The sequence below is a fragment of the Ornithodoros turicata genome, chromosome 7 (assembly GCF_037126465.1).
Source record: "Ornithodoros turicata isolate Travis chromosome 7, ASM3712646v1, whole genome shotgun sequence".
Taxonomy (NCBI): Eukaryota; Metazoa; Arthropoda; class Arachnida; order Ixodida; family Argasidae; genus Ornithodoros; species Ornithodoros turicata.
The window spans coordinates 36,905,395-36,925,703 of NC_088207.1; the positions used below are offsets into that span (position 1 = coordinate 36,905,395).

General features: G+C 45.7%; 3 protein-coding genes across 7 annotated transcripts in view; 1 reads left to right on the forward strand and 2 right to left on the reverse strand.

The window, feature by feature from the left end:
- Positions 1-1,639: 1,639 nt before the first annotated feature.
- On the reverse strand, positions 1,640-5,722 carry LOC135400964 (THO complex subunit 7 homolog). The gene is made up of 6 exons (XM_064633018.1): positions 4,413-5,722; positions 4,097-4,220; positions 3,880-4,007; positions 2,323-2,409; positions 1,861-2,055; positions 1,640-1,774 (listed from the first exon to the last, which is right to left on the reverse strand). The coding sequence occupies exons 1-6, from the start codon at positions 4,441-4,443 to the stop codon at positions 1,728-1,730; spliced, it is 612 nt and encodes a 203-aa protein (XP_064489088.1). The 5' UTR covers positions 4,444-5,722; the 3' UTR covers positions 1,640-1,727.
- A 93-nt stretch (positions 5,723-5,815) lies between these two features.
- The window catches only part of LOC135400963 (U8 snoRNA-decapping enzyme-like), a 29,229-nt gene continuing 14,735 nt past the window's right edge, over positions 5,816-20,309 (reverse strand). For 2 of the 4 annotated variants that reach the window (XM_064633014.1, XM_064633015.1), the window contains 3 exons: positions 8,534-8,745; positions 6,833-7,099; positions 5,816-6,754 (listed from right to left, as the gene is read on the reverse strand). In XM_064633014.1, coding sequence (XP_064489084.1) covers positions 6,569-6,754; positions 6,833-7,099; positions 8,534-8,745 — 665 coding nt within the window. In that variant the 3' untranslated portion in view covers positions 5,816-6,568. Of the gene's footprint in view, positions 6,755-6,832; positions 7,100-7,395; positions 7,505-8,533; positions 8,746-8,819; positions 8,881-20,309 lie in introns of those variants that run through there. The other 2 variants (XM_064633016.1, XM_064633017.1) reach the window with 2 other exon arrangements.
- On the forward strand, positions 8,424-19,629 carry LOC135400961 (solute carrier family 41 member 1-like). 2 transcript variants are annotated; one of them, XM_064633009.1, is made up of 14 exons: positions 8,424-8,482; positions 8,563-8,658; positions 8,743-8,800; positions 9,404-10,917; positions 11,657-11,938; positions 14,691-15,081; positions 15,244-15,351; positions 15,431-15,502; positions 15,568-15,712; positions 16,500-16,646; positions 16,711-16,858; positions 16,944-17,167; positions 17,232-17,380; positions 19,098-19,629. In XM_064633009.1, exons 6-14 carry the CDS (start codon positions 14,764-14,766, stop codon positions 19,275-19,277), a joined length of 1,491 nt encoding a protein of 496 aa, XP_064489079.1. In that variant the 5' UTR covers positions 8,424-8,482; positions 8,563-8,658; positions 8,743-8,800; positions 9,404-10,917; positions 11,657-11,938; positions 14,691-14,763; the 3' UTR covers positions 19,278-19,629. The 2 variants fall into 2 exon arrangements, with proteins under 2 accessions (XP_064489079.1, XP_064489080.1); XM_064633010.1 differs by lacking the exon at positions 8,743-8,800.

Below are 20,309 nucleotides of genomic sequence, written 5' to 3' on the forward strand. Positions count from 1 at the left end.
TTTGCTACCAAAAACGATGCTTATATTTGGTATTGTACAATACATATCATTGTAGTTTCACATTGTTTCCAGTACACCAACTCGAGCACCAGTTCTAGCATAATTTACAAGTATTTACAACATTTCAAGTTCCATTAATTACTAGAGTGCCCACATTTGCACTACACACTACAAAAGTAGGAGAGCTGTCTGCACAGCTCTCCAGTTTCTCTCTTTTCCCTATTGCCCGTGGAGCAAACTCACTGCTACCTTTCTCGAACAAGGGGACAATGTTCCAAGGTAACAGAATCTTTTTTGTTTCCGTTACCGCCTTCGTTACTGGCCCATATCTGTTTCTGGGTGACCACTGTTGTTGATTACGTTTCCGTTTCGATACCGCCTCACTCCCCGCATGTTGTTTTCCTTGTGCTTTTTTTTGTTTGGCAGCTCTCAGACCATAATAAAACACCTCTACGTATATATTCTGGAGTCTATTTTGAGGACTTCAGGGGTACGTGCAAACAAGAGACAACATTTATCAAAACATACAAATCTGTTTTCTCTCCAAACAGCTAATAAGAACAATGTTTTCAAAAATATTACTCATGCTTACAATTTGCAGGTCACCATAAGCATATGAGAACTATGCTTCTATTACTATTTACATCTATGACCCAGTTTGACAACTCATTTTAGTATTAGTGTCTCAGTAGTGTAGAGTCTCTCGTATCTACATGATACGGTGAAGAACTGCAATAATTCAGGTCCTGCAGTACCCCGATTACTACCGTAATTATTTTTCGTTTTTGTTTGTTTCAAATATTCTGAGTGTATGATTTCCATTTCTGTTACAGTTACATGTTCTTTGCATGCGGTTTCTTCTTGTGGACCCATGCCAGTCTACTAATACCCTGTATCGCTTCATTGTGAGTGGACAGACACTTTGTCACATGGGTTCTCCAAAGAATCCCCTCCCCCCGTGCAGGAACACACTCGTAGCATATTAGCAAGAATATTGCAAAATGGCTCAATCGACCCCTTGTCTAGTAGAATCACAGCCCAGCGGATTTTCGAAGAACAACTCTCATCACGCGCCAAAACAAACGAACGTGTATCACTGAATCACAAAACGTCTTGGAGATGCGCCAGCCAGGCTGTCAAGTTTCCTGAGCATACGGCACAGTCAAAGAGGGAGAGAGCTGTCCCTGAATCTTTACAGCACCATTTGTTGATTGCAGGTGCAACGTGCATGCACATAGGCAATCATGGAAGAGGTTCATTGCAGTCTACATCTGCTTCAGTGAACAATATTTAAGTCATTACACACGTGATGTCACTCAAAGGCCTGCAATTGATGTCTACGTTTAACCTCTCAAGTGTGTGGACGTTACATTACCACAGACATTAGGATGTTGCCTGTTTCGGGCTCGTTTTGGTAGCAAACCCTGACGTCTTAACCGTTGCTGCCTTCATGGCAAGCTTATTTCCATTATTTCACTGTCGGTATACATCATTGATGTTAATAACAAATGTTGTGTATGCAGTAACTGTTTCAAGGTACCTGAATTATATCGAAATAAACGCTCCCTCTTCTTCAGCAAGCCGCTGTCTTCCCCAAAGTGCAAAATAATGATTATAGTGATTTACTACAAACCCTCAATAGATTTGTGGGAGTTTTTAAAGATGACATCAGATATGCTTATATGTACAAGGCATGTAGTACGGTTGCAAGGCTTCGATAAGTGAAATTACGTTGTGTCCATAGATTGCACGTCTCCATCCAGGTTTTCTTCATCTGTAAAAGCGATGTGGGAGAAGCTTAAAGGTGATGCAATGTGTATTTGCTACACAAATGTAAGTAAAACGCGGATGTTTCGTTACCTTTGAGCAGCTGCTGCAGTTCGTAGACAGAACTGAGCAGGACATGGAACTGCCTGCGGCGATGCTCAAGGCGAGTGTCCAGAGCCTTTTGAGATTTCTGCAGAGCTGCGATCTCTTTCTCGAGAGCCTCCAGCTGTGAAAGTGTCTTGCAACGGTCTGGCTGTGTTGCTATTACTTTTGCCAGTGCATCATATTCTGCACCATACAAAAGACGTGGAGATATAGTAATTACTGCTGCGTACTGCAATGGTAAGGGACAACGAGAGGAAATAGAAAACAAAAAGGGGACAGTGGTCCTGAGCAAGCCACAATAATGCATGATCATGACCTGACAAACCATGAGATTATGTGAAGCCCCACCACATGTTTCAGTTGGGCATATAAATTTCTCACTGGTTCTAAGTGAACTGAACGGGGAGGCAAGCATACAGAAACAAGGGCGACTTTTTTTTTTTTGCTTACCTTGTTTGTTCTTTCGTATGCTTTTAGCTTTCTGCAGCTCCTGCTTGTTTTCCATTATTTTCTTTTGAGCGTTTGCAATGCCAACTTCTGCATGAACAAGAACAGAGGTACACTGCGCACTTGAAGAACAATTATCCACGGACTAGTAAATGACTTCACGGTCCTTGTACATTGCGAGAGTAAATCACGACCACAAATACCAATTGTATACATTTTCCAAAGTTTTCAGCTCCTCCGTCTTCAATGACGAGGTGCAGTCAAAGCGGGTTCCCACTTAGTGCCTAACACCTGCCTGACCCTCGTTGCAAGTGTTTCTGTTTTCAACAATCAATAGATACAACATCAAAGTATTAGGCAATCAAAGAAAGAACGACAATCAGCCCAAGTCACTTCCGATTGTGAGATTCCGCTGAGATATTATGTGCATGGGCACCAAAAATATTGCAGACATTAACGGCACAATTAACTCCGTTACTCCGTTAAAAGTTGGTGCGACTCTTGGCAGATGTCTATTAATACGCAAAAAAGTGCACTCGAAAATAACAACTAAAAAGAAAAATGTTAATCCTTTTGAGTACTCCATCAATGGGCGACCACTTAAGCAAGTCAGTAAACATAAATACCTAGGTCTTACATTTAGCGAGGACTTGAAGTGAGATCAACATATAAACGATGTTATCAGCAGGGCAAGTAGAAAGCTTTGTATGTTGAAGAGAAATCTTTGCGATGCCGATAAACACGTGAAGCTAATTGCTTATGAAACCTTAGTACGTTTGGTAATTGGTTATGGGTCTCTCGTTTGGTTTCCGGAAGCTACAACGAGAATAAAAGAGCTTGACATGATTCAAAGACGAGCTATTCGTTTCGTGTACAACAAATTTTCTCGTTTTGACACACCAACTCAAATGCTCCAGTCGGCAGGGCTTCTGAACCTTCATGTCAGAAACAAAATAATGTGCCTAAAAACTCTTTGGTCTACACTTAACGACGAAAGTTGCATTCCCAAGGCCAAGTACTACAAACTTTCAGACACTGGTAGTCGTCGCAGAAAGCGCACCAAACATTTAGTGCAATATCACTTCAAAACAAGCTGCTTACGGTACTCCTTTTTCCCTAAAACCATTGAACAGTGGAATAAGTTACACCAGACGGTCATTGACTGCGACACGCTCCCTTCGTTCGTCTCCTGTATAACTGAACTTTATCGTGACTCATAACTGTGTGTGTATGTGTGCATGTATGTGTGTATATATGCATATGTATAGCTAATGTAGTATATTGAGTACAGCTTCATGTTTGTTGGCATAGCATTTTCTTTTTTTTATTTTATTATGATTATTATTGTTGCTGCCGTTATATTGGTAGTGGAATATGCGCACTATGTATGTCCCTCCTTCCATGGCGAGTCAAACGCCAGAGGTACTTCAAATAAATAAATAAAGTACCTAATGGGGGCATTGTCACCCCTGCACAGGTTGCTTTTCTGCGACTGTGACACGACATGGAAAACATCAAAAGATGTACAAGCAAAACGACAGAAGGTTGAGATTGACTCACCAATTTCACTGTACAGCTGCTCATAATTTTTCATTTCTTTCTGGTTCATCTCAAGCACTTGCTGTGACTTTGATATTGAGAACTCGCACTGTGCCAGTGTCATCAGCATCCTTTCGTACACAATAGCCCTTCGGAAAGATCAAGTTATTTAGAGAGCAGACTCGGCTATTTCCCACAGCACGAACGTCATTACTATAACGAGACTTAAGGAACATACTGCTCTTCCTCTGTTTCTTCGCTTGAAGAACACCATTTCAGAAACGCCTTCAACAACATATTTAGGCGCCGGTCATCGCCCATGCCATCTCCATCGATAAGAAGTTTCCTCCGGATTATCTCCTCTGAGTGGAAAAGGAAAGGCAGCAGTACAGTCCAAGAAGACGACAACACCCAGCAGACAAGCAGAGCCACAAATTCGTACTAATGTTACGCGGTGTTGCATTGTTATTGTGTGGTACCGTGCTGCGGCCGTTGCAGCGCTGGGAAAATGACAACTGTAATTTCTACAGGGCAGCTAGCAAAGACATACGTACCTTCTGAAATAATGGGCATTGAAGCAGTCATTCTACGTCTCGTTTAAAAGGACAACGCGACTTAAGTTAAGAATGTGGACGCTCGAATTCGACTGATGCACAAAACAACTCAACAGACATGCGACGTGAATGGATGGATATCAGATTGGCTTCGCCTGGCTTTGCGAAGTTCCGTCCAGGATTGGATTGGATTGAAAAATGCGGCCTTCTTGCATGGATTTACGGATGGATACTGTGGCTTTTCCTTAGGTGCATTTTTTTCGCTTGCACCTCCTGCACCAGGCCTGAACTGGGTTATTCGCGTGCTGCACTTTCCTGTTGAAAAGAAAGGCAAGTTCCTTCCAGCTGGAAAGTGCAGCTCCCGAAAACCCCTCCTGCGTGGAGTTCAAGGTAGTGCAGCCCAGTGCAAGCGAAAAGAATGCGCTTCTTTTCGAACGGACGATAGGGGGGGAATATGTTTAATGCAAAGTAAAGAGAGAGAGAGAGAGAGAGACAAGGGAAAGATAGACGGACGATAGATTGCGCCACTTAGCATAGAATGAACGAATTAACAGAGGCCTGAAATTACACCAGAACTATTTACACTACCTGTGTACAAATTGGAACAACACCCTATTCCTATGGCACCAATCATGTAGTCGGTCTTTTGTATTTTGTACTGCTTCTCTACCGTTTCGAAAACCCAGTTCCTTGCGCCGGCCCGGTACCCCGAGAGAGTTTTAGTACATCGTAAGCTATCGCCTTTGCGTACGTAAGAGATAGTGTTGGTGGTTCTGCGCACGCGCAAAACATAAAGAGCGCTTCGCGCATTGCGCAGAATCACCACGCTATCCCTTACGTACGATGCACTAAAACTCTCTATTATGACATGCTCCGCGGTCTCCCCTACACTCTAAGAAAAAAGTTAGTAAAACGGGGGGTAATTGCAATCTAGGGGACTAGAAACTGCAATTACTCCCCGTTTTACTCCTTTTTGCAGTTACACCCCTTTTTCGTTCCCTAAACTTCAAATTTACACCCAGTATTGCAAATAGCACTGAACTTCGCAAATGGTCTCCGGAATGCAACGGTCTACGTAAAGATGTGCTCTTCGCGAGTCTGGTGGAGTAAGACTATATAACTTAGATAACTCGGCGGTTTTCACCCACACAGAGGAAGAAATAGTTTATCGCGGTTCTTTCTTGCGAAATTGTGCCCTATGCATGTCGTAAGATTTTATATCTCTCGATATATCACGGTTGCCGGTTTTATTTCAAATTATTTTCATTCATGCACATATGTTCCTGGGACCATTACAACAGAGCGTGAAATGGAGTCCCCACTCTGTGACATTCATTTAGTCTAATGCATTTACTCCCTAAGGGACTAATTTTTGTGGCAATACATTTAGTCCACAAAATGAGTAAAATTGCTCCTTTTCTTTTATTAGACTTAGACTTTTCTGTACTTGTCCACAAGTACCTCATGTTTTATCTACGATGTCCGAATATTTAGTCCGAATATTGAGTTTTCGTTCTCAACATCCTTGTCCTTGCCTCAAACAGCAACTTGCATCTCACAGCGCTGCCACTGACTTGCAATGCACTGCTTCGACTAGAATTGGACGGTTAAAATAACCGCCCAATGACGACAGTGCTGTCGCTGAAATTCGCGTTACACAACCGTAACCGTCCTGCGACTTTTCGTTCGTTTTTAGAAATAAGAAAGGTTGATTGACTGAAAATTATTGAGATGTGATTCCCGGTAAAGTCGGGACAGGCTCATAACACGTAGAAAAGTAGGAAAACAGAACAAATGCAACTCCAAGATGTTCAAGGAAAGAGCATAACATAAATAAGAAACGTAAATACCATCACATTATGCAATATTTCTTCTAAAGTGAGGTTGCTACTGCTCACTGAATATAGAGCTTGGTTCCAGGCGCATGGCCTGAAAGCTGCTTTTTTAGGTACCTGCCTGTGCCCGCAGGGCCGGCGAGAAAAATTACGGGCCCCTGGGATGGGCCACAATATAGTCGAAGTATTTGTACTTCTGCCCAATTCTGACCTTCTGACCAATGAGCCTTTGAGAAGAAATCACAAGTCGCGACAGTTCAAGAATCCAAATCTCAATATTTCTTATCGGGTAACGAATCACCGTCGTCATGCACTATGCAGTCATTTGTACTGTTTGCTTATTTCTAATGATCTCTTGATGTACTCCACGCCCAGGATACCAAGCCGTGCGAGTGCGTAAGTCAACTGAGACTTTGCCGACCCAGAAAAGTGCTGTGACAGGAACGTAGGAAATCCTTTCACTCCATCGGACATGGTGAACAGAGGGACACGTACAAGACCGAAAGTCTGAAAATAGAAGGCCTCATGGTGTAACTCACTCCAGAAACACAATCATCCTCCCTTCTTGATCTTGTACGTTCTTACCTCCGTCCCATAATGCTCGCTTGCAGAAGCGTTTTTCTCTATGTGATCCATTTCATCCGATGATACTTCCAAGGCATAAAAGTGTGTAAGAAGTTTACTGTCGTGGCTCACAAGACTCACAAGGTGATCAGCTTCATTTACTGTGAACTTATTCGTATCCAAGTTGCCTTCTTCTCTCATCTCGCGTGTCACTGCAACAGAAGGTGGCTCGCCTTCTTCTACTATTCCTCCGAAGAACCCAAGCAGCCCATCGAAACGTAAGTGCATCTGTAACGAGTATGAAAAAAAAGTCCGCACTTCGATGACCAACGAAGAGATATGAATATGCGTTTCTGGCTGTACTGGCTGTAGTCACTCGCGAAATCCGGGGAGGGGTGGGGGCGATCGTTACGTTTTCTCCTCTCCACCCCGCCACGCACTACGACCAAAAAATTCCCCCCACCCCCCAAATTGAGGGACTGGCTATGGATCCGCTCTTGCTGGCTGAAGCGTATGCGCTATATTTTATCATCTCACTGAGCGCCGCAGAAAATGCATCCTAAGTACAAGTCACTGAAACCTACCAGCCAGGACATATTCACGCAAAACGAGCAATTCGCCGTGTCGCGCGCAGTGACGGCCTCCGGCGGCAAAAACGACACGTGAAAGGAAAGTAGTAAGTAGGGTTCGAAGCCCGGAATACTAAATTTCGGCTATCTTGATAACGGATATTCGGTGGTACGAGTGAAAAGGAACGAACGTTATTTCTGGTTTCAAGCGTCTTTTCCACTAAAAATATCATTTCCAACACGAAGCCTAATCAACCTCGTCGTCCACGGCACGTGACAAAGACGTCATCTGCTGACTGCTCTGAACAATGCAAGCCATAGCCGAGAAAAGCCCGCACGTAGCATTAAAACTCCTATGAAATCAGAAGGAGTAAAATCTATAAGGTTACACAAAATATCGCAGAATCTCTCTCTCTTTCTCTGCAGAATGTCCTTTCGTTCGTTTAATCCTCATGAATGCTCATGAATATATATATCTGAAAGTGAAGGCGAAACTGAAGACAACCTTTTCAGAAAACTAGACGCAATTGCTCCAGGCCAGAATACAACAGTTATACTCTGGATGAGTAAAAGGGGAGAAGGGTAAAACCCACTGCTTTTACCTGCCGCCTAAGTATATAGAACTGGTTGACGTCATGGCTTCCCGTGCACTGCTAACCGCGGGAAATATCCTGGGGCACAGCCACTGCGCAAGCCTCAAAGAGGCTTGTGCAGTGACGTCATGTTTGCTCACGTGGCATTGGAAAACATATTATGGTATTATGGCTTATGTCAACCGACTTTTTCGTCTTCCTCTCGTAGAAAATTTTCTAGCACATCGCGGGCTCCCCATTACAGTGTAATCGGTTGTTTTTCTTCTTCGTTGCTAGTTTGGGTGTTGTGCCCCCTCGTATGTATCTGTGTTCCTCAAGCTCGAGGAAACGTTCTCTTTCCATGGCACACCAGCTCGCTTGTTTTAATCGAAGTGTCGCTTCCCGCGTATTTTCGAGACGCGTGGATAGATGAGGCTAGGCTACGGCTAAGGTGCCATCGTTGGTTGGGCGAGAGAAGCGACATCGGAAATCGCTTCGGAAGCGGGGGAGCTCCTTGCGGCAACTAGGCGGTGAGTGTTTCTTGAGAGGGACGTTTTGCGGAAAGCATCATGCGCACTCACCAGAACTACTGCTTTAATGCTGTATTTAGTTCGGCTTAGCTCGACCACGCGATCACTAGGAGACCAAAGGAAGCAATGTGCCGCAGCGTGGTATCCTGAAGACGACACAAGCGGCAATTCCTCGGGTAAGACGACGTCAAAGCCATCTGCGATGCAGCTGAGCTCCCGAAGAATTGCACGATCAAGAGGGTATTTCCTCATTGTTGCAGACACTGTCAATAAAGTGGAATAATCAAACATACAGCTGCGGGGTTGGTCTGCCGAGCGGTACGTCTATTTTCCTTACGACTGTACGCCTTTCCTTTCTAGTGCGCGTACACATGCGCGCTCCATGAATGTAGTTCGCGTGTGACGTCGTCGACATCGTGCTATTCGTGTGCATTCGCCTGTCCGTCTGCGTGTTCGCGGTGTATTGCATTTGCTTTTCACACAGTGCTTGTTGAACTCGTATTTCTACGCGCAGGTGGTTCGTTATTAGGACCACGGGGTCTTTTAATGTCAGAAAACGAAGATAAAAGTTGTGTTTATTTGTTTTTTTCCTAAAAGAGGAACGAATACAGAAGGAAATGAAATAAGAATGATAGTCGTTAGTTGTGTGAAAATATGCAAAAATTAACCTTTATCGCCAGTTTGTTCAAGACGGTCCGCCATATTTACTGAGGAAGCGGCGCTTCGGCGGAACAGTGACGCTTGAACCGCGGAAAGCGTGCCCCGCCCCGCCCCCCCCCCCCCAAAAAAAAAAAGAAACCTGCCCAGCCTGGACTCACCTCACTGTGGAACACTAACCTAACCATCCAACGCTTCTCTGCCTTCCGCAAGATGGCGACCTCCAAATCTATTAGGCTTAGCAAGGCTTTCGTTCTTCTTCAGATCCCTGAACAGCTGTCCGGCAGATGATACTCTGAACCAATCAGCGAGCGCGGACGGTGTAACATCAGCGCAAGGTCACAGGCTGGTTCTCCTTTCCATCACCGTTGCGCACGGTCGCTTTTTGAGGCGTACTTTAAATTCAATTTCTGCGATAATTATGACTCTGTGGGATGAATTATTTCTCATGGTGCATTTTACTGGCCTACTTAACAGTTTTACAGAAATAATTACGAATTAAAGAAAGAAGGGTGTTAAAAATGACTTCTGTGCAACACAGAGAAAGGTCAGAAGAACTCGGAGCGAGTCTGCGACTCATTGCTTCATGTAAACAGATACCACACGTGCAAATGAAATACTCGCATGTCAAATTGCAGTCTGCACTCCAGTTAGTGAAGCATAGCACAAGTTCCAGTGTAACCGGACTCGCTAACGACATCCAGGACCATATGGACCAACGCCGAAATGTCGTCGTGGACACCGGTGGAAGAGCTTGTTGTTCCCCGCGTCAAGCCGCAGCGACGACAAAGGCGCTTTCGACCTCGACCTGTCCTGTGTTCTATTTCTACTGGACGTGTCACCGGATATGGTTAGTTCTATCAGACCATTCGATGGATTAGGCAAAGCGCGCAGCTTCAAGGAATTCCGAATGAAACGAGGCCTACAGATTGATCACCAAGTCACAGCGCATTCCGTCTGCCTATCCAAGGCCGACACATATAGAACAAGCGTTTATATTAATCACCAGAAAATGTACCATAGACTTATCATCCGATGTAAACTAATAATTAAATCTCAGAATGCATACACAGCCGTACGTTACTTCTGCCCTGCGATTCCACCACACCCCCCTTTGCAAACCATAGTACCTCTCTCTTCCTCAGTTGCAACATGCACTGCTAAGGACCGGGAGAGTTATCATCAGATTTAGGTAAACCGTAGGCATATTTCCCTGGTGTGCTTCAGATTTACTCGTTCTCGTTCATCTTATATCTTTTCACATCACGAAAGTGTTGTCCAGTTAGGACAACTGTATTCACAACAGTCTTCGAGCTGTCTGCCGAGTCTTCTATAAAGCTGCGCAAGAGTGTCTCGTTGCCAGAAAAGGATAGACATGCAAAGTCACTCCTCAAACAGCATCCACCACGAAGATAAGAACGCTATCAAGAACTGGCTATTTCCAAACGACGCGGGTAATGCGTCCTTCTCGAGAGTGGCCGGAACTCATCAAGGCCTGAGAGCGACCAATACACGTCACCAACACGAGGTGGTCAATGGAAATCGGGCCAACGAGGAGATGAAAGTCGTTTCACGTGCTACGCATGCCGCATGCCAGAGCATCTGAACGCACTGAGAACAAAGGGTGGCAGATAAGATAGGCGAAGAGAAGGAGGAGAAAAGATGACGCCTTCTCTTGTTATCTTCTGCTGAGCGTCCTTCCGTTCAACAACGTCAGTTGGGAGTTCCACAGTCAGCGAGCACACAAGGTTGCGCAGAAACCACAGAAAAAAAGGAAGGTAATGTCCCGTTCCAGCTTCCTTATTCTGTCTCTGTTAGAGATGTGTCGAAACAGTCCGCATTTCAGTTTCGGGAGGGATTTATTCGCTTCTTTTTCATCTAGCGCCTGATTTCTATGTCACTGCTGCATGGGTCACGTTTGCGTGCGGTAACAACAACTTTATTTTATGATGATGCCATGAAGCATAGAACGAAGAATGCCCGGTAGCATATACTTCAAAGACATAATGGCAGTTGATACAGGGGCACCAGTTGTGGACGCCCCCCGATATTTGACTGGAAATCTGAAGGTGGTGGTCCGAGTCCCAGTGCTGGCGCCTCTTCATCAGCTGTCATTATGTAGTAGAGGTTTGTACGAACAGCACTACACCGATATTCAAATGCCCTTCTTCATTAGTTCGCCATTGTAGGTAGTGCAGTAATATGAATCAGGTAATCGAACATTGCTTTCCTAAACGCATGGATCGGATTGTCAAGCTTCTCCATTTAGAGGTTCGGCCCGATGAAATGGATGCAGTAATCTTTCTACACAGCGAAATCGGTGCAAGACTTCCTGCCCGTCTAACTTCCTTTGTTTAGTGCAGTGTGTGGGATTGAAAAGGAAACGAACGCATTGATAGAGTTGCTTAGAGTAGTCCAATAGAGTATGTAAGCAGAGACGATCAGCAGAACGATAGTTCCGTGCCGTTACGCCCTCTCTTGCATATTGCATCATTGTCATCGCTTCTCACTCCCTAGGTAGAGCAACCGTTGTCTCCGAGTCCTCGTAATTCACGTCAACAGTTGCACCCGTTCAAGTCGGTCATTCTGGAAGCAATCGGCTTAGGTCTGGCACCCACTCTGGCAGACGTCGTGAATCGAGGGATGGTCAACCTCTGCCTGGTACAACTGGCACGGGCATCGAGGGCAGCCAAGCCGTGGCTGGCATCTTCAATCCGAGATCCATCCGCGTAGTCCTAAGTGGAAGAGTAGACCTCCCGTGCCTTGGACCTGCCTTCAACACCCATTCTGAGTACCACGGTAAGTATCGCACGTGCTAAAACTGCGAAATCTCCGTGATTTGCCTTGTAGTTCCGCGATGTACAAACAATGGTCCTTACGCTAATGGTGGTGGTTCTGTAATGGTCTGATCGCCTGGTTCCACAGTGTTCCACTAAACGATAGTGAGGTTATAAATATAAGAAAAGAATTTGTTGATTAACGCTCCCGTGAAATTCGGTATAGCGTCATATGAACATGGTAAAGCTTGAACATCACGCAGCAGTGGGCAGCAGAAACTAATAAGACAGCCCGGTGGATTTGTGCGACAGGACATTGCAAAACACGCTAGCAAGCTTGAAATCGCGACTCCAGCAGATATAATGGAAATGCACGGTGGAATATAAGCGTACAGCATATCTTACAACAACGATTGCAGAAGCACGGAGAAACAAAGTTGCGTGATTTCTAAACAAGGCCATTTCAAAGTCCGTCGGCTAACGATTGCAGCTCCTGCTGTGAGGCAAGTCACTGAACAGCATATCGACGAGAAGCTCCGCTGACCCTCGCAGTGGTCTTATCTGGGATAGCGGATGTTTTAGCGAGTTAAGAAGGAAAAGAAATCTAGTACGTCAGTTCTCAAATGTTACTGCGCCGCAGATAGGATGCCGGGACGCAGAGAGGTCACAGGCGTATGTAGTTGACGGACTAGATTTTTTGTTCCTTGTTAAGTTGAACACGACTATAGTGGTGTATGGCGGCGGTATTCTACAACGCGTGTGCAGCGTCAAGACGACGGATGATTCTAGCTGCTGGCAGATTCCAGCGTGAGGCAGAGAGCAGGGACACATAGCTTAGAGACAGCCGCCATAGCTCTCGGTGACGTCATCTACTCTTGTAGAATCCGAAACTATTATAAGTTTTGCGTGTTCTTTCGAAAATTCGTGGAAGCACGTAACGAGATTCCCTTGCCAAAATGACTATGGTATTCCTTTGTAATGGCCCTCTCAGAAAGTAAGAAATGCAACAGCAACAAACTGTTCGCCATATCAGACTATTTGGTTTGCGTCTCTAACTGCGAAGATAAAAATATCATGTATGGAGACGACAGGAGCGTTCCTAAGTGTGGCACTACACCAGCCATAGAAATATTCGCACGAACCCGGTTTACGTGACATAGTTCAAGGTCGTGGACCGATCGCTTCCCCCCTGTTTGCATGTTGGGTGTTGATATACAGAAAATGATTACAAATCGGGCGTGGGATTTTCCGTGTAGATAATCTTGGGAAGTGGAAACCTAGAACAAAGTGTATCTATAGATAAAGCGAATGCGACTCACCAACAAATAAGATACCAACCAGTGGACTGTATAGGGGAGCTGGTACACGCTCATAATGAAACTTCAGCAACTAGTTCCTGTCTACCTTGTCTTAACCCTCGTCGTCGTCTAGTTGCTGTAGTTTTATGAGATAAAATACTATACCACAGACGTAAAACACAGTGAAGAGTTGAGAACCCGGAGGGGGTGGGAAAGGCAGGGGGTGAAACTTCGCTCTCTCTTGCCAGCAGATAGAGGAGAGACAGATAGAAAGACCTGGGGAAGACGGGAGACCGAAACTGACTCAATCTATCTATAGTCGCGCGCCACCGCTTGCTTCCATGGGAAGTTTCACCTCATGTCTTTGTTACTTCGTGGTTGAGAACTCTTGTCATCAGTTGTATTAAAGTGCCCCTGCGGACCATAGGTCTCGCGCCTTCAGTGCCTTACGAATACCGTCCATGTGTCTCGCACTGTATTCGCCGAAAATGTTCTTTCTCCATGTGACGCAGAATCGAAAAAAATAATTTATAGTTTTGAGAACAACGACGTCACAGTGTGCGCAATCTGCCATGCGTCTGGCAACGTCGCTGCTGGCAATCTTCCAACGTGGTGCGGAGCCGAGACAGGATGGGTGTGTGCACAGTTGCCAGCACTTGGCTCTTGCCAGAAGACATGCGCCATAGAGCTTGTAATAAGGTCACCTATACTCTTAAAGAATCCGAAACTATGGAGCTCCCAGCGGGTTCTCTGGAAAATTCGGAGCGCATAATGTCCACTGACGGGATTTACATTTTGCATAATGAGTCTTTCAAAGCGTCTGATTTAGAACTAATTACTAATAACTAACTAGAATATAGTTTGAACTAATAACTATTTAGTAATAAAAGAAATCGCATTTTTCTGCCTGTAGTGGCACCTTCACGGGATAAAACATAATGGTTTACCCAGAACCGCAAGCGCCGCGGGGTGATGGAATAAACTGGGGGGAGGGGGTTATTATAGTTACGTTGTAACAGCTTTATGCATGATCGCTGACATATGTCTAAAGTTGAAAAACCAAAGAGGCCTATAGGGGCCACACAGGAAATGAAAGCAGGGCGGTGTCTCAAAACATTTGGAGAAGGGGGGGGGGGGTCTGGATAAATCACCGCATACACCACCACTTAATATGCGCTGTCTCCTACGCATGGACAGAAGCACTTGTCTCTTGAACGGCGTATTCCTGGGAGGAGAAAGTTTTATAAGAGAGAGAGAGAGAGAGAGAGAGAGAACAGAGGGAGAGAGAAAATGACCAGAACTGACGCAAAGTTGCCCAAATTTGCCCAAGCGCCAAATCCCTGAAGTAGAACGCGCGGCAGTCACCGTTCTCGCTATAGCTCTACACATTGGCGGAATGGAGGTTCTATACACTGTAAGCTAGAGACGACACGCAAGTTGGTAATCATGGCTTACCAAAGTACTCGCCATTTTCAGGTGCTTTACCCCCCTGTTAAGCAGTCGAGAACGTTGCCTCACATCAGCCGACTCTCTAGTCAAGCAACTCGCCATGCTCCTCGACGGCGTGCCCAAGACTACGGCGCAAGAATCTCCACAACCTCTGTCCACAAAGCAGTCGGTTCAGTACGGCAGCACAGAGACTAACATAGGGTTGTACACAGCAGGCAACGTAGAGTTCGTGACCGTGCAGCCACTGATTCAGGCGAAGAAAGGAGCACCTGATCAACCAGGAGAGATGGAACCGTTACTTCGTAACTCAGATTTCGAGGCGGAGTCTTGGTGGAAGTTCCTAATGCAGGTGTTTCCATCATTCATGCTTGCGGGATTTGGCATGGTCGGAGCAGGTCTCCTTCTGGATGAGGTGAAGGTGAGTAACCGTTTGCGAGTGTGATTTGGAAATGGATCTCAGTACCCAAAAGTTGCTTTTAGAGTTACAGTGATGGTTTGTACTTGATACACAGTCTACTTGACAGTTACTGCAAAGTACACAATGCCACAATGGAGCAACTAGACTTGTTTCCTTCCTCAGACATGGCCCGCTTTCGTGGAAGTGTCGGAACTCTTCATCTTGGTGCCAGGCCTTCTTGGACTTAAAGGAAATCTAGAGATGACCCTGGCTTCACGCCTCTCAACGCAGGTAGAGAAAACCTACTTATTGTTCTTTGGAATACGTATTAGTGTACAAGCATGGCGGTTCATTTTTTGCTTTATTCTAGGCTAACATGGGAGGGACAAACACGGCGCGAGACGTACTGAAGACAAGTATCGCTAATATGGCACTTTTACAGGTACAAACGACTTCTTGTCTTCGAGCCTAAACGACACCTTGTGCATCGCGTCAATTCTTTCGCAGTGTCAATCTGTTGTGGTAGGAGCTCTGGCATCTTTTTATGCTGTGCTAACGACAATGGTGACGGGGACGTCGGTGACGGGTTCTCACGTGGCTCTAATTGTGTCAACGAGCACAATAACTGCATCGTTGGCCAGCCTCGTTTTAGGTGAGCAACAAATATGTTTTAGCACTACATATTTCCTTGCTGATACTACATGATGCTGCCAGCAGGACCCAAAGCGGAGACGAAAGCGTGCACGAATGCGCTTCCCGTATCGTACGATTACAGTGATGGGTGTGCTCATCCGGGAAGTTCCTAATAATTTCTGTGAGTCTTGGAAGGACTCTTGGGTACAGCGTAGCCAGAAATATGTTGAAATGGATTCTACGGGAGGTTTACATTGGGAAAAGGATTTCACCTTCGTATTCTTCCTCTCCGAAATGCACTACCAAAGGTACAATCTCAGGTGGCGGGCTGTTGAACCCCCACAACCCCCTGTGCTTACGCCACTGCTCTTGTGCCTCCCTAGTATGCACAAGGACGAATCCATATTCACGGACTGTTCAGATCTTTAGGAATATCTACAATCTATTTTGAACGAGTTCGTATTGCAAGTACACAAGAAAGAACCTTCAGTAAGAACCTTCCTCGGCGGAGCCATTTTGGCGAAAGGCCTGGCGTCTTGTGCTCTCCATTCCCGCCACCTGCATCACCACACCTCACGTGATACCCAACGTTGTATCACGCCACCTCCGCAGCGCGCTGTCTGGGACATACGGTGCGCGCACGCTATCCGATGCTCAACTCCGCATATAACGGAGAAGATCCAAGTCTGCGCTACAAACCACACCGCACGCTTTATCACTTCGATTATATTCCAGCACCTGCGACAATCACAAGAGCGAAAAATAAAATAAAAGACAGCGAAGGTTTCTGTGTTCTTGCATTCCAGGCGGTGTCATGATAGCAGTCGTAGTGTCGTCGAAGAGATGTGGTGTGAACCCTGACAACGTGGCCATTCCCATCGCGGCCTCACTCGGTGACATAACTACGCTGGGCCTTCTTGCCTTCGTTAGCACGTGCTTGCTTGACTTCCCAGGTAAGCTAAAGTCAACACTCGTATACGTAACTCACACGTCACTCAATAGGTGTTCTCTTCACAGGACAGGATGTCTGGATCCCGTTGCTCGTCGTCGCAGCTCTCACACTCCTCCTGCCAGTATGGATCATTCTCGCTTACAAGAACAAGCACACCAAAGATGTCTTATTCTCAGGGTGGATGCCGATTATTAGTGCAATGGTAATCTCAAGGTAAGCTGCAATTGTAGTAATGGTTGAGATGTCTCATAGCAAACTACCTCACTCGTACTCTTGTACCTCCTCTTTCCTTCCACAGTTTAGGAGGCAATATTCTCGACGCGGTTATCAAGCGTTTCGGCGAAATGGCGACTTTTCAACCACTCATGAACGGTGTTGGGGGCAACTTAGCGGCGGTCCAAGCCAGTCGGATGTCTACTTATCTTCACAGTCACAGAGACGAACCGATTTACGCCGAAGTGAAGCAACTGGACGGCCCCGTTGGCGGTTCTTCCGTCGTGTGCAGCATTTTTTCTAGCCGAGGCGAGTTTGATTTTGACCGAAGAACGACGCCCGTTGGAACTTACACGTATGCTTGTCTTTACAGATAGCAACGTGCGCAGCAAGTACCTCCTTCTGCTGCTCGTTATCCCGGGCCAACTCGTGTTCCTTACCATCATCTCACTTGTGGATATGGGTAGCTTCCAGCTGTCCTTCGGCTTTGTTCTGTTATACACAGCGACAGCGTTGGTTCAGGTACGTCCGTATAAGGCTTCGCAAAATAATGAACCGACAACCACGGTTGTAGCAAAGGAGTAGCCCCACAGGTGTTCGTCCGTCCAGGCGATAACAGAGAAGTAAAAGATATGTCTCACTTCAGATGTTGAGTAACAACATCTAGTGCCGATAACAAAACGTCATTCGCAAAAAATTCCTCCGATTTGAGAGGTGTAATTTATTACCGGCATCGTAAATCATCCACGCGGTTTGAAATTCCCGCGTAGACAGACGTATGCGCGACGTCAGTGTGACAACACTGGGGCGACACGAGCTGTTGCACGAGCGCGTTCCCTTGGCGCCATGTTCACGTTACGCAAACTGCGTGAGAGCGTATGGGAGAGGACGTTCACACGTGACCATCCTGAGGGAACGTCACGGAAACGTCACGTGAGCTGACCAGGAGATTCTCCAGCTTGCTCCTCCTGTGAGTGCGGATCCGGAGTCCTCCTGCTAAACATATTTATTTCAATCACGCCGGGGAGCGAACTTTTCCTCTAACCACAGTGTTTGTCTCACAAGCACCATAGTGGGGTGACTGACGTTGTCGTCAATATTTATTTCGTTTGATAGTAACGAAAATCTCCAACAACGAAATTCGAACCACGGCAAGAAAGCTGCTGCCAACGGCCACTACCAGTCACCCCTGAGGAAGGAGCCGAACTGGCTCCGAAACGTCGGGTATCCCCGTCCTGTACCTTGGTTGGAGATTTTCGTTACTATCATAGTTCTCACCCAACCAGACACACTTGTGTCGAATATGTTCACTTTTATTTCGTTTGTATCGGTTCGTACAATGAAGAATCCCACAATCGAGTTTAGAAAATCGAGATCGCAGAAGAGGAAAAAACAAAACCAAACAAAAAAAGAAATGGCGGTAGGCACTGGGCGCAATCGCGTTATGCTGTTCGGAAGTTTGATCCCAATTATTCCACTGGCGGAGTTACGGCAAACGCTCGACTGCGTATGATTGCAACGACTGAAATGGTGTGTACAAGTGAATGATGGAAAATGGCCTAGTTTGTGACAAGTTCGGCTACGTGTTTGGCTGGAAATTTTTCTCTGGAGGACGAGAAACCATTCGCGACGCAAAAGCGCTGTAGTTGACGCCTGCCTTTTGTAATGAATGTCACGTGGGATTTTCGGCATGGCTAATGCAGAAATATGTGATCGTTACATCTCTCCAAAGATGAAGATGCACGGAAAAAAGTACCTTTTTGTTGCTGCTGCTGCAAACCTGCGCAATACCTTCCAGAGCATTGTTCACAGAATTGACGTATTAGTTATATTAGGTATTAATACTGTGAATCATCCGTTTGATTTTTCATCTTCTTCCTCCATGCCTACAGTTTTCGCGAATGTTACTATACGGTGCTATGTATGCACGATGTACTCTTTCTGCTCCATCATCCACACAAAGTCCTATTTCCGTTGTAAACGATCATGGCGCCATTGTACAGCTACTGCACGAAGACATGAGTTCGCATGTGTGTTACACACCTGATTTCTACAGAAATGAACTTCTTTTTCAAATTGCTTTTTTTTGGTTACCTGGGTGTTTACTCAAGCTCTTTACAAGTATACAAAAAAAAATTGACTATATTTCCCGTTGCTGGATTTGCAGACGACAGTATAGTTGCAGACGACCAATCAGTTCCTACTTTTCCTTCACGATCTTTTATCTTCTCGTCCGCAGGTCGCCCTGCTGTTGCAGTTGACGCACTCCCTGATCGCAATCATGTGGCGTCGCAAGATGGACCCGGACACGGCAGCTATTCCCTTTGTGACAGCGTTCGGGGACCTCATAGGCACCGGTCTGTTGGCGCTCGATTTTTGGTTCATGGCGACCATTGGAATGCCCGCAGAAGTGCCCTAGATACTCATTCCGCATACAATGCAAATTTATCATTTGAATACCTTTTTAAAAACTCCCTTCTAACGGGTATTTCCGCGGGGAAGTACACGATCCTGTATTCTTACCGTGTGCGTACATTTAAACGAAGCACTCACAGCTTGTAACCAGCGTTATCCCCGATGCAGCACATTTGTGCCAAGATAAAACGACGAGGACGTAATTTCCTCTAAATCACATGTAACACTGACTCGTGTCTGCCTGCCACTATGTTTCTGTACCTGTTGCAGATGCAATGCAAGATTGACTACGGAACTCGATGTATCCAACTGTATGCGAGACGTATGGTGTTCAATAAAATGTGAGTTACTTCGTGTATCCGTTTCCACAGAGGTCGTTTTCGTAATCGTCGAAACTAGAATAATATACGAGCAAACATTGCTTCCTGTGTGTATAATGGGGCCGATTTGTGTCGTCCTTCAGCACATATACTTCTGTCGGCTCCTTGCTTTAGTGATCGGAAGTTCAAATTGAAGCATGCAGCGATCTTGACAAGAACGGTAGGCAAACACAAGGTGGGGCTCGTGATTGATTAGTTGAGGGTGGTATAGTGAAACTGTGTATATCACGGGCTGTACATGCCAAACAAACGGCTAAGGATATCACGATCCACGTGACCTTCTGATGCTACATCCTCAAGCGTTGCTACCCATGCATCCGCTGCTGAGGCGCAAAACACTGACTGTTCAACGCTGGTATGGCGAAATTTGGGTTTTTCGCTTTTGCTGATAATTAAAGCGTTACCGATCAGCCGAAATTTTGGTTTCTCTAGCAAATTACCGTGAACTTGAGCTTGGGGTATAGTATCGGCTGCGGCAATGAAACATCCTAATCACACTCATCAAGGTTGGTTGTCATGGAGACGACCGTTAAAATCTCATTATCAAAGTACATCGACAGAATTACATTTCTATAGAATTGCACAGTGTAAGACCCTATGCACCAGTTCAATGTATCTGCATGGCGTTACCCAATAAAAGTATGCATGCACGCCTC